The sequence below is a fragment of the Stegastes partitus genome, unplaced genomic scaffold (assembly GCF_000690725.1).
Source record: "Stegastes partitus isolate 25-593 unplaced genomic scaffold, Stegastes_partitus-1.0.2 Scaffold2343, whole genome shotgun sequence".
Taxonomy (NCBI): domain Eukaryota; kingdom Metazoa; phylum Chordata; class Actinopteri; family Pomacentridae; genus Stegastes; species Stegastes partitus.
This window is the reverse complement of record NW_007580074.1, coordinates 33,372-46,606: the sequence shown is the minus strand read 5'-3', so window position 1 is coordinate 46,606 and position 13,235 is coordinate 33,372. Positions and strand designations below refer to the sequence as shown.

General features: G+C 39.8%; 1 protein-coding gene across 3 annotated transcripts in view; it reads right to left on the bottom strand.

Annotated features, from left to right (window-relative positions):
* Positions 1-2,823: 2,823 nt before the first annotated feature.
* LOC103374739 (potassium inwardly rectifying channel subfamily J member 10) overlaps positions 2,824-13,235 on the bottom strand; it is a 15,309-nt gene continuing 4,897 nt past the window's right edge. Inside the window, exons 2-6 of one of the 3 annotated variants that reach the window (XM_008304875.1) lie at positions 9,534-9,847; positions 7,134-7,345; positions 5,832-5,963; positions 5,487-5,664; positions 2,824-3,378 (exon numbers count right to left, since the gene is read on the bottom strand). In XM_008304875.1, the coding sequence (XP_008303097.1) occupies positions 2,981-3,378; positions 5,487-5,664; positions 5,832-5,963; positions 7,134-7,345; positions 9,534-9,847 (1,234 nt within the window). In that variant the 3' untranslated portion in view covers positions 2,824-2,980. Of the gene's footprint in view, positions 3,379-5,486; positions 5,665-5,831; positions 5,964-7,133; positions 7,346-9,533; positions 9,880-13,235 lie in introns of those variants that run through there. The other 2 variants (XM_008304874.1, XM_008304876.1) reach the window with 2 other exon arrangements.

Below are 13,235 nucleotides of genomic sequence, written 5' to 3'. Positions count from 1 at the left end.
TACTAGTTCCAGCTTCGTGTCACCACCTTTTTTAAAGTATTTTTTAAGCAAATCTCTAAGGCCTCTATTTTCTTCCTCTCTTTTTCTCTTCTTTTTCCTTTTCTGACCACCAGACTTCTACTGAGCGGACATCTTGGTGCTGAAGTGCAAAGTCCGAATTCCCAATCAAAGGACATCAGACGTTGATCAGGGGTCAAACCATTTAATGTTGGAGGTGGGGGTGGAGGGCAACTCCAAAGATATTAAGGACAGTTCAGACGAAAACAAATTAAAACTTCTAACTCAAATATTGTTTCTTTCCATTAATAGCCCTTCTTTGGGGAAAAAAAAATCCATAATTCAATGAGGGTCCAGTTCTGGGCCCCCCCACCACTCTGGGCCCGGGACAACAGACCCGTTTGTCCCCCCCCTATCAGCGGGCGTGTTTACAGGTATATGTAAACGTTTGTGTACATACTTTTTAATATCAATATATGTAAGTATGCGCAACTGAACAAATTTGGAGGGGAAATAAATCATCCCAGACTCCTGCTTTGTCGTTATAAAAATAAATGTGAAATCTTGAAAAGGGCATCTTCTCCCACAACCCACCGGCCACCTGGTCACTTTGAGCAATACAAACTTGTTATTTATGCAAAAAATATGGTGGGGTCCTTACATTGGTTCACCTTCCTGCTATATGGTTTGGCCAAAGGGCAGAGTAGGAAAACAACAGGCGCTACACTTCACCCTGTGCTTTTTAAATTATTGACCTACTTTATTAACCTACAGTATTTTTATTTTGTCTTACGTTTACAACAAAAACAATGTGGTTCAGCTTCATTCATTTGAGAGCCCCTTGTTGTCACTGATTGTGGGTCAGTCTGTGACTGTGGATGTTGGATATTCAGCCTTTTCAGCCATGAAACGTTTCTAGTGAAACACTTGAAACCAAATGTGACCTTTAATAATCAGCTTTATTAAAATCCTTTTTAAGAGAGAAAATCATCTCATTCAAGCTCTCCATTTGCAATGTAAAGACTGTTAAAACTCCAGAGCTTGATGTTAATTAAGAAAATATGACAAATGCTTTCAGTTTCTACCTGTTCATATCCATCATGCTCATCTTTGCATTCAACTCTCATTTCTAACCATCGCTTCACATTCTCACATCTCAGCACTCACCTCTGCTGTTGTCATCTCACAAGTAAAAGGGACTTCGACAAAAGGCCTCCCGTTAACTTGACAGTGTTAGTAACTCATGTGCAATCAATGTGCAAACTGCAATTACCAGAATTACCAGACATGTACAGTAGCTGCTTGTGATTATCTGGAGATTTTCTCATTTGTCCGTTTGCTTGAAGCCACTGACACATAGAAACTGCAATTACAAATTAGTTTTGTAGGAAGGAATCATCTGTTTTTAAATTACTCTAACTGCTTCAAATGTATTGATTTTCAGTGTGTAAGTGTTTTTAGTAGTTATAAAAGAATATCTTACTCAGATAACTCTCACACACAGCTAGCCTTCCTAAGGTGCAAATGTACATCATGTACTTACATAAAGTGCTAACATTACATTCTGAAACCACAAAAACAGTCATATATATAACAGGCAGAATGGAATACCAACACCATTAAATGATACAGTACACACAGCACCTTAAACACAATAGTCAATCAAAAGTTTGTGTTCCTTCCAATTATGGAGCTACATTATCGTACCAGACTATGCAGTGCACAGTCGACAGTGTACTGTCATGCTCACATGTCAGCAGGAAATCTAAAAATACCATGAGGGTGTGAAGAGGAAACTGGGGGTTTTGTGAGCTGTAGATACATTGGTCTTTTCACCATAATAGAAGCTGAAACTCAAAGTCACACGAGTTTATAAATACACTGGTCAGCGACAACACTAAAACTACAGACAGCTGAGGAGAATAACATAGATCATCTCGTTACAGCACAATGTCGTGCAGGGAAAGCTGGTATTCATGTGTATTCATTTCACATGTACGACCCAAATAAGCATTGCTGCAGACCAAGAACTTAAACTGCTGTGGGGCGCTTTGAGGAACATGGCAAAGAGCCTGAATGGTTGATCCAGCCTCTCAACCCTGCAGACCCAAATATATAAGTGTAATTTACGGGGGCGCCACCTTGCAGGTCACATGACCCAAAGCATCCCCTTACACCGTCTTAGTACTACACACTACAGGACATCCCCAGACATCTCGTCTCAGTGACTGTACACAATGTGGACCCTACATAATACTAGCGATGCAGTTTTAATGTCGTAGCTGATCATTGTAAACATGACACTAGTCCATCCATTTATATGTGTATTAACCACACATGTATGAGAAGGGTGAGAAGGCTCTGGCCTTCTTCTGTGAAATGAGTGGGTGTTGCTGCTCAGCCGGCCATACTAACCACCCCCAACACCCCCATACACACCTCTACTACTGAAAACGTGAAAGGATACACATCCACAGTGTCTCACTTTCATGGGTATGTTTCCCTCTTTGTGGAGTGATACTCGGTGATACTCTCAGAAGCACCTTAACAAGCCCACCAAGGTTTCCATCTTCTCCACGGCTTGTTGTAATTTGTATCTTTGTTTTTTTGTGTGTGTGAATAAATAATCCACCCTGTTACTTTTTTTTTAGTTTACAAAGTGTATACAGTAAATGTGAGGTGAATGGGCTTTGACCACATTCAGATGTGAAAAGTAGCTGCTGTTATGTTGTGTGTTATGCCTTGAATACAGTCAAACCAGTGTATTATCCCAGCGAACATGCGACATTAACTAACTGGACCATACAGCAGTCCACAGTCTTTCATAGCTGTCTCTTCTATATCCTTCTGATGAAACTGTCTAAAAAGGCAGTCTCCCAGTCTGTTTTGATATGATGTTACACCAATTTGCTATCGACCCTGATCTTGAAAATCTCTTGTGTTGCTTTCTATGAAACGTTCCCTTCTTATCCAGTCTGTCGGTTCAGACATTGCTGATACGGACACTGAGAGGAGTGTCCCTGACTCGGCCTCGGTCCTCCCCTCGCTGCTCCCTGTAGCTCTGCTCCAGACGAATCTTCTCCGGATCAGATACCTCAGGCACAGTCCCACCTCCATTGCTCTGGTACTCATGCTGAGGGCTAGACGGTTTGAAGATGGGGGTGGTTTTGGTCTTGGCCACTTTGTCGAAGAAGGCGAAGTCCGCTACGTATTTCCCTGAAGGGGAGAGGGAGACTACGGGAGGAAATTCGTAGCCCCAGAGGATCTCATCTGGCAGGTAGGAGGTGCGAACCTGGCAGGTGGCAGAGGTGGGCTCCACTGTGGCGCTCATGATCACCAGCAGCTCAAAGTCTGCCAGTTCTGGATCCGTCCAGCCACCACCTGGTTAAAAGGATGAGACAGACGATATAACTCAAAGCTAGCAAGCAGGGAATGTTCCCGTAACTTTGGTAAACATTACCCATAAGTTCAAAGAATGTTTTCGGGACATTTCTCATTTCAAATAATGTTCCGATGACGTTAAACTCTAATTGGAACATTCAAAGGATGTTAAAAGATGTTTTTTTATTAAAACATTCCTGTGATGTGACACATTGGCAAACGTGGAACACTTTGCCTGCAGTGTTCTGAGGGTGTTTTGGAAATGTTGTTGAGAAGATACATAAAACATTCTCACATAAAATGTTCCCACAATGTTGCATGATAACAGAGAAAGGATGTTTTCAATGCAACATTCATCAAATGCTTAGAAAGTCTCGAGAGAACTTCATCCTGTCTTGAAGAACATTCTCTGAAAAGAAAACGTGCTGCTCTAAACATTACTAGAACTTTGCAGAGTTTTTAGAACAAAACAATTTTCGCTTGGAGGTTTTGAACATGTTCAATGCTCCCAAATAGCGTTGTTACAAGGCTTTTGGTTGTTTCTTGTGAATATTTTTAAGGATGCAAATGGAAATTGAAATTGAAAGTAGTCACAACAAAAGTATGTGCTACAGAGCTGTAGTAAGACATGAAGTAAAATGAAAAATTCCCTCCATTTTTGTACATTCATTTTAGGAAAAAAAATGTTTTCATCATGCATATGCAAGGTTTCACTTCACCAACCACAGAAAGGAGGAACTGTGACTCGCTTCGTACTTAATGGAAATCTTGTCACAACTTTTCTCATTAAAGTCAGTCTTTCCATGTCAGAGTTCTCACGAGACTAAATCAGCTAAATTCTTGAAACTTTACATCAATGAATTGCTGCAGCTTGAATAAGCAAGTTTATTGTGAATCCATGTTAGCGACACAGCATCGTACTCCTTGTACACTCAACAACAAAGAGGCCTCCGAGCAGCTGCAATGCTCTTTTTACATATCTGTGAAAAAACTACAAATACACAGAGTCGACGTAACATCATAAATACAATCATGCTCACCTGCAGTGTTAAAATGGGCTCCAGGCTGAGGTTTAATTAAAGCATACTAGTTTTGAAGGTAAAAGTGTTTATGACAGTTTGTGTTTTAACAGCCTCTCTGTAAAGTTAGGTGCAGGGACAAACGACAATCCAACACAGTCCCCATTAGGTGATTAAAAAGGTGGTGCTGGTATTAACCAAACACTAGTCGTGCATAGCCAGATCATTTTTTTGGCTGCACCTCATGATCATTCTTCTACAGGAGAGAAAGAGCTGTGGTGTGATTGTATTTCCATAAATCAATCACAATCATCTACGAACAGGATGGTGTTTGCTCAAAATAGAGATGGTGAATGAAACATTTTGCAAAGAAAGCTATCAACTATCATTCCAAATATATAGAAAAATGTGACCAACCAGATGTGGTTGTTTGAAAATGGTTACACGTAGATATCGGAAGGGGAGGCAAAAGTATGAGTTTAGACCTGCAATCTACATCCAGAGAGTCAAACTAAACAATATTAGGACTTAGAAGTTCAAGACTCATGCATAATTGTTCTTTAACTGTATTATTTTTATATTTTGCTGTGGTTTCAGTTACTGTTTTCTTGTCTTTTTAAGTCACTGTTTGATTTTGTTTATGCAACAAAACTACTTGTTTCAGCTTCGGCACCAAAACTACTTGGGTTAGGTTTGGAAGAATAAACAAGTTTGGGTTATAATACACCTGTCAAGTCCACCATAGTTATAGCCACTGAAAAGATGGAAGCTTCTCACAATTGTATAGCCTCTTTTGTAAAAAATAATGTTTTGCACTGAGGACCAACACACCTATTAAACAGTTTGGTGTGAAACTAGGCCGCCCCACCGCTCTCTCAAATAGGTATAGGATTCATAGAGTTGTTTAACTACCCCAAATGGTGGTTTGAACCATACTGATGGCTTTAGTCCAAAGATCTGTCACACCGTCCACCAAGTAATCGTGAGAGCTTCAGAGAAAAACAACAGGATTCATTTTTGAATCTTAAAGATGCTTCACCTCTCATCTAAGAGTTCTTCAGAGTTCAAAGAATCTGTTCAAAGAATCACCTTTAGCCGCCCAGGCTCGCAGGGGGCTGCTGTCATCGATGACGTGGTAGAAGGTGAGGGGCAGGATGAGGAAGGGGCTGTCACTGGAGGTGTCCACTTGAAAGGGCACATTTCTCTGATCCAGACGAACCGTCTCGCCTTCCTTGGTCAGAGATGTCTGAAGCAGTTTTCCAGTCACCTGAACAATGTGTGCGACTTATTTTAGCTGAACCACTTGGAGAAGCTACTCATGAAATCTTTAAATATCATACAATACAAAGACTTACTAACTTTTAAATATTTTAGATGAAACACTGGAATTTGAACCTTCCATATTCATTTATTTCTATCTCCGTACGAGTTTACCTGACACCCAAGCAGCAGACTCTTGCGCATGTTGGCCACCCTGATCATGAGGCAGGGTCTGCCCTCTTGGGTGGACACCACAGCATGCTGGCTAAACTTCACCGTCTCACCTCGCTTCTTTGGCCGGGCAACCTGAGCGGGAAAAATGCTCAGTCAGTTCTGGTCTGAGTCTCATTATCCAGAGACCCCAAGTGGCATTACCTCTCTCCACCTGCCCCTGTTCATCTACACGGACTCTATGCGTTACAATAATTCACAGCTTTAATATTGGATTAATACTTATCCTTTGCAAGTTATTCACACCTTGTACCACATAACTTTGCACATTCTCAAATGAATAATTTTCACATCCCTGCACCCCTTAAATATTTCTTTTATTACTTAAGTCCTTAGATTTGCAGCACTTGCTGATTATTTGTCTTGTGACACTGTAACACTGTCTGTTGTATACAGTCGTGACTCAATAATCCCACGTTAAATGTAAGACCTTCTTTTATGTCGGATAGCAAGGCTGTCAGATTGTCAAGATGGAGGTCGAGATACAAGGAGGGCTTGATGCTTTAAGGGTAAATTGTTGTTAATATTTATTGTTCATAGTTGTTCTAATAACTAGTGTATTGTTAGAACACTACGCATCGCTGGATATCACGCCTAAATTGACCAATGTGCTTGTGCACGGACCCGTCGGTTGACATCAAAGGTAAGTAAATCTGTCGGATTGTTAAGTCAGATAATACGCCGTTATTCGTATTTGTGACATAAAATGTCACGTCGGAGTCGGAATCCAAGGCTGTGTATATGTATATATACGTATACATTCATATATACATCTTTTTATGTCTTGTGTGTTTTATTCCGTATTCTTATTTATCTTATTATTGCGGAATTATTAGTGCGGAACAGGTACACAACGCATTTCACTGCGCGTTATACCGTGTATAACTGTGTTTGTGACCAGTTCCTTGAATCCTTGAATCCTTGTCGGTATGTTAAGGCTAGTTTTTATGGGTTCCGTTCGTTTTCCTAAAAACCTGTTTGACAGCAAGGTTTTCAGATTGTTAAGGGCCGGATTATCAAGTCACGATTGTTTCCTTTTATGCATCAAAACACTATGTCAGATTTCTTGTATGTAAAAAAAAAAAAAACCTACTAAGCCATAAAAAAACTGATTCTGATTCTAAAATCATCCATGTAAGTCTTGATCATAACATGAGAACACATAAATGTGCACTGCTAGGAGTTGTATGCAGCTATTTCAGACTTGGGAACACATTTCGGCAGGATGCTTTATGTTTTGTCCACCTTGGCCAGGAAGGTTCCAGTGATGAAGATTTCCATGAGCATGGTGATGACCAGTTGGATTATGAGGAGGATTATCGCGGCCGGACATTCCTCGGTGATGCAGCGAAAACCATAACCGATGGTCGTTTGGGACTCCAGAGAGAAGAGGAAAGCTCCAGTGAGGGTCTGCATCTGCATCACGCAGGGTGTATGGTTCGATGGAGGGTCAAACTCTGGAGGGTTGAAAAGGCAACAAAAGGTCATTGAAGGTTTTGTGCAATACGTGAATTGCGTGTTGTCTGCTTGTTTTTTTTTCAATTTTCTATACTTCATTATAGCATTCTAGGGATTGTAATGTCTCTAAAACAAAAACATTTCCAGAGCAGAATATTAAATGTGTGCGTGTCTCTGCAACCCTAAATAACACTCAGTGTGTGTGCATACGTGGTTGCAGATGTGTTACGTTGCAGCGAGAGTCACGTTGTGTATTTTTAATTTTACCACACATGGAGAGAATCAAGTCATTTATTCAGTGTCTAATCTTAAAGTTATAAAGCGCTTCTCTTTCACCGAATGTCTTAAACAGGAAGTAACACAAACAAGTTTTAACAAAAATATAGAGAGAATAAATTGAAAAATAAATCACAATGAGCACGAGTCAGAATTTCAATGTGATGTTTTTTGTTGTTTTTTTTTTTAAATTTGGTTAATTTTTTTAAAAATCTTTTTATCATCAAGACTTGTTTTGTTGCAACCACGAACTAAAATGTGTTACATCAATCTACCAGTGTCAGTAAAAGGTAGCTGGACTTCTTTTTATTTTATCTCATATTCAAGAGACTTCCTCTTCCTCTTCAGAGAACTGAACAACATCTTCCTGTGACGTGAATGGCTGAGACAAAATACTTCTGGTAATTTGTTCAGCTGTAGTCTGAGAAACAGATGTGGTCAGGTATTTCTCCATGGTCATGCACTGGTAGACAAAATGAGAACAGAATTTTTACACATTTAATATTTCCTGTAAAATGCTTTAAAAATGGAACTACACAGAACATGTGCTGTTAACAAGAAGCTTCCAGGATATTGCAATAGGAGCGGTTGTGTACATTCATGTAAAAAAAAAAAAGGAAATGTGTTTCAGTATTTAAAGGTTACAGCTTCGATTAAAGTAATGTGCCAATGGTGTAAGTAATAAAAGTCTGTGGTGTGTTTTGTGTCTGCAACAGTTGGTTAGCTCAGGAGCTAAGAGCTGAGTGTGACCCTGCTTCTCCTGAATATTATTATTATTATTATTATTATTATTAGCACATTACAGGAATAAAATGTTCACTGATGTTCCTCGGAAAATACGTGAACAGTGAATCAATGTCTTTAAATAGTCTACATTCACTTTTGAACCTACTCTCACCAGCCAGTTTATAAACATCTTTTCAGTGTAAAATGCTCACACCGTGGCACATTTCACACAGGATCTCTCACTGATTCCCCTGCAGCATTTCATGCAGCTGAAACACCATCACATCTGCATACTTGTGTCATTATGGTATTTCTGTTTTCAACAGTCTGTTTCCATTGGTGTAGAAAATATCAGAAATCTGTTTTGTATGTTTTGGTTTGACATTAGTCGGTGATATGCACACTGTGGTATAAACTGTCGTGCCCTCCACCTAGAAGTCTGCAATTTGTTGTATAAATGAAGCTTCCACAAGCATTGCTGGACAGTGAGCTTATTTCGGCATTGACACCTGAAGTTATACATTACAGCCAAAAAATACTTTTAAAATCCTTCAGACAGACTTCTGCACAGCCTTGATGACAAACTGTGTTAATGCTATTTATACGTACATGGAGGTAGCAGGATGTACCTGGTTTAGCTGTCACTGCAAAACAGACTGACCTTTAGATGTTAGCAATGGTCTCTATCTTTTAGCACTTACAGAATATGTATATCATTTTAGTCTTTAATGTTTTGTTTTGAGACATTTGCTGTAGTTAACTCGTATGAATCACTGTAAAGGTGAAAAAGTGTGGTTTTGTTGAGGTGTTTTGAAGTTAAATTGTCTGGATGATTCAATTAAAAGAGTTGCTTCATCTTCCTCTATTTTCTTCACCACCTCCTTGTTGTAGTTTATTGTGTCAGTTTTGGTGTGAGGTTTTGATACCAATACGTTAAGGGATGTAAGAATTTTGTTTGTGTAACTACAACAAACTACACTGAAAAACTTAACAGCAGATTCAGGAACATTGTCTGGTGTTTCCAAAAGCCCTTTCTGTCAGTTTCACCTAAACTAATTTCTACTGAGGGAATGTTCGCTGTGTCTAAAGTAGGACCAAGTAGACTGAAAATGTGGGCGTCTACATCACACTGGACATTAACTTATGACTTGTTGTTTGTTTCATAAATTCCCTCGACTATCTCACCCAGCAAGTCTCCGTGCACCAGCGCCACCAGGTACCAGAGCACCCCAAAAAGGAACCAGGTCCCGGCAAACGTAGCCGTGAACAGGAAGAACTTGTAGCGCCACTGCATGTCCAGAAAAGTGGTCCAGAGGTCGCGCATGTACAGAGCACTGCGCCCGCTGACATGTTCAATGCGCACATTGCTACGTCCATCTTTGGACAGGACACGCCTCCTCTTCCTCAGAGTCCCGCCCCCGCCGGAGATGCCACCGCCCAGTAAGGGTTTTAAAACGTCTGTCTGTGTCTGGGAGTGGCAAACTTTCTGAGGGGAGGAGCTGCGAGAGGATGGAGGTGTGGCAGACGTCATCTGGTGAACAGCAAAAAACAAAAGTTAAATTCATTCGTCATTTATCTGTCTAACTTGTTAACTGTTGTTAAGTATGGAAGCCGGAAGCGGTCATGGCCGCACATTTTTTTAAACTGCATTTTCTCGAGATAACGAGATAATTATCCCGTTGACAGTTTCGGCTGTCACTTCAGCCTTCATCAGAAGTTGTCGGACTTCCTGGTGTGACGTATCTTATATAGACAGCTGACCGGGCACGACAACTTACAATGAAGCGCTCGTGCCCGGTCTCGTCTGTCCTCCAGCCCCCCGCTGGTGACTGAGGATGGAATCCCAGGTGTGTGGGAGGTCCCACACACCTGGGATTCCATCCTGGACCGGGCATGAGCAGGCAAACACAAACATCAATTATCTCGTTTTCACGAGAAAACGATTCCGGTTATTCCGAGATAACGAGAAAATTAACTCGTTATCTCGAGAAAACGGCGAAGAAAGAACAGTAGCGGAAAATGACCGCTCTCGGCTTCCGTAGTTAAGCATTGTTAATAGGCTCAACTGATATTTGGGTTTTTTGGAGGTCAGTACATAACCCTCTAAACGTTAAGCAGTTTGTTGGCATGTTTTTGCTCTTGTCAGTGTAGGCTCGTTTTTCACTCCAATCTAAGGTCCTGCACCTCTATGGAAACACAACCCTGGCTGGAAGGAGACAGAACTTAAATATGTCTTTTGTGAAGTATGACACAGTTATGATGCCATAAGTCATAAGAAAGGCAAAAACTAAAGTTGCATTTCTGTGAGTTTCTTTTGGGTTTTTTTGAATTAAAAGAATTAATAACAAAATGGGATCACCAATGAATTGGAATCATTTGGAGTGTGGGCGGGTTGACATGTTTGTTCAATACACTGAACAAACATGCTATGTTATCTTTGTTATGTTGTCAAAAAATAAGAAGAATGTTAAAATAATAATTAAACAAAAAAAAAGGGATCATCATGTTTATTCAAATGTCCACAGATATTATCAGTACTGGTGACGAAAAATGGTGACACCACATGGTATAAGTTTATTTCTGTTTACATTTTTACCATTTCTATGAACCAAGTGTTTTTTTGTTTGTTTTTAAACTATTCTGTACATCGAGTGAAAAGATATTCTGCCATTCTGAATGTGTCTTTTAGCATGTGTCTGAAGTAACTTTGATGAAATATAATAACAACATAGCTCATTTTTGACTATTTTTTTCTGACAACACAGTCATGGAGCATCATAAAGTTGAAAATCTGACATTTTGGGGTTTTTTTTCCCATTTCCTGATATGAAAAAGGATGTCATATTAGTCATTTTAAAACTTGCCGACGGGTTTTAGGGTTAAGTTGAAAGTAAAAATATTCACAATCTCATTAAAATTCAAAAGCAGTTTTAAAACATCTAACAGTACTGACATCATCTGACACCTGGACGTGATCTGATAACAACCGTCTGTAAAGTTTTGGGGAACTCTAGAAATGTTCACAGTGACTGGACGTTTTGGGAACTTCCCCTGCAGCCACCTGCTCTCATTGTGACTACATTGTGTTACTTGAAATCAAACCTGTGACAGAGTTTCTACTGGTACCAAAATAAAGTTAAATAGTTACACACAAGTTAACATCAAGCTGTTACTTGTTATTAAAAGCCAGGAAACCATAGTTTAATGAATAAAAAACAGCAAAAAAGCACACCCACACTAGACCTTTTGCTCATTCATTGATCATTAAGATCAAATGTGATGTAATTGTTCTGGGATTTTCTGAGGTACAAACACCACATGTTATTGCACTGACAGACAGTGTGGATGCCACTCACATGAACTGATCACACTTCATAATATCTTTCCCATGAACAGGGAGTGGATTTGTTTTTTTTTAAGTTAATAACACAAAAAGTAACAAAACAAGTTGTACAAACAATCAAAATGAAAGATTCAAAGACAAGTCAAATCCTGCCTACTTTATTGCCTTTGCATAATTTGCACATCAGTGCATTTAGTGGCCGTTGTTTTGTTGGTATTGGATATTCCGGCCTCATCTTTCTTTTAATAATAATAATTGATCAGATTTATATAGCGCTTTTCTGGACACTCAAAGACGCTTTACGCTGTCAATTATTAATTCACATTCACATTCATTCTGGTGGTGCCCTGGGGCAGACTGACAGAGGTGTGGCTGCCATTCTGCCCCTCCGACCACCACCTCAAACAATCCATTCATACGCATTCACACCAGGCAAGATGGGTGTCTTGCTCAAGGACACAACAACCATGGAACATGTTACATCTTCCAATCATCGACCGACTCGCTCTACCACCTGAACCACAGCCGTCCCCGTGTCTATCACACATAGAAGAAGGGGAAATTTGCTTCTAAAGCCCTTTTCAGACATGGGAAACATAACATTGCTGCTTCATCAATCTATTAAAGTGATGGCATTCTGTCATTTAGACATAAATCACTTTCACATAGTGTCCACAGTGATGGAGAAACACACACTATACACATGGTGTTTGACTCAAGATTAGCTCGTGCATCAAGTGATGTTTGATCCATAACAATGTTTACCAACAGTAAAATTAAAATATCCCGTCAGCAGTGATGGAACTTAACCTGAGGACGGCCACCATATAACAAATGAATGATGCACTTGTAGTTTATAAACTATGACTGTATGGGACAGTTCACTTGTCTGAGGTGAAGTGTCTCCATATCCAAGGTAATCTATTATATCTTAAGTAATCAATAAAGTTACTAATGATAGTCTATGTGCGTAAATGCACACAGTTATCTTGCTTTGGAGACGCTCATATAAACCCTGCTTGTGTCTGCTGCTGCAGGAATTTTAAAAAACTCCTAAACACAAAGCAACAAACCAGATTTCAGCTCCAGTTGATTTTTGGCCAAAACATGGATTTTATTCGTTACTGGTGAGACTTGTATATCTAGACTGTTAAAGTCTTCATCGTCATCACAATCAGATTTTACTTTTAAGGACATGTCAGTTTGGAACAGATGTGAAATTTTTGTTGAAATGTGGAAAAAAAAAACTTCCCTAAGTCGCTTCACACAACTCTAAGTACTGTCATTTGAGTCTGGCTATCCATTAATGCAATGGGCTGCAATTCAGAGTTGTGCTGTTTTAAAGTGATACAGAAATGTTAATTCTGATCTTGTAAGATTGGGATCATGACTTTTACAGAAAAGTGAGTAGGGCGCTGTTTTACACGACGCTGACATGTTCAGATGCCGTCAGATTTAGAGAAATAATTACATTAAAGAGGGCTGCAAGGAGGCTCGGTGGTTAGCACCGTCGCTTCGCAGCAAGAAGGTCGCTGGTTTGCGTC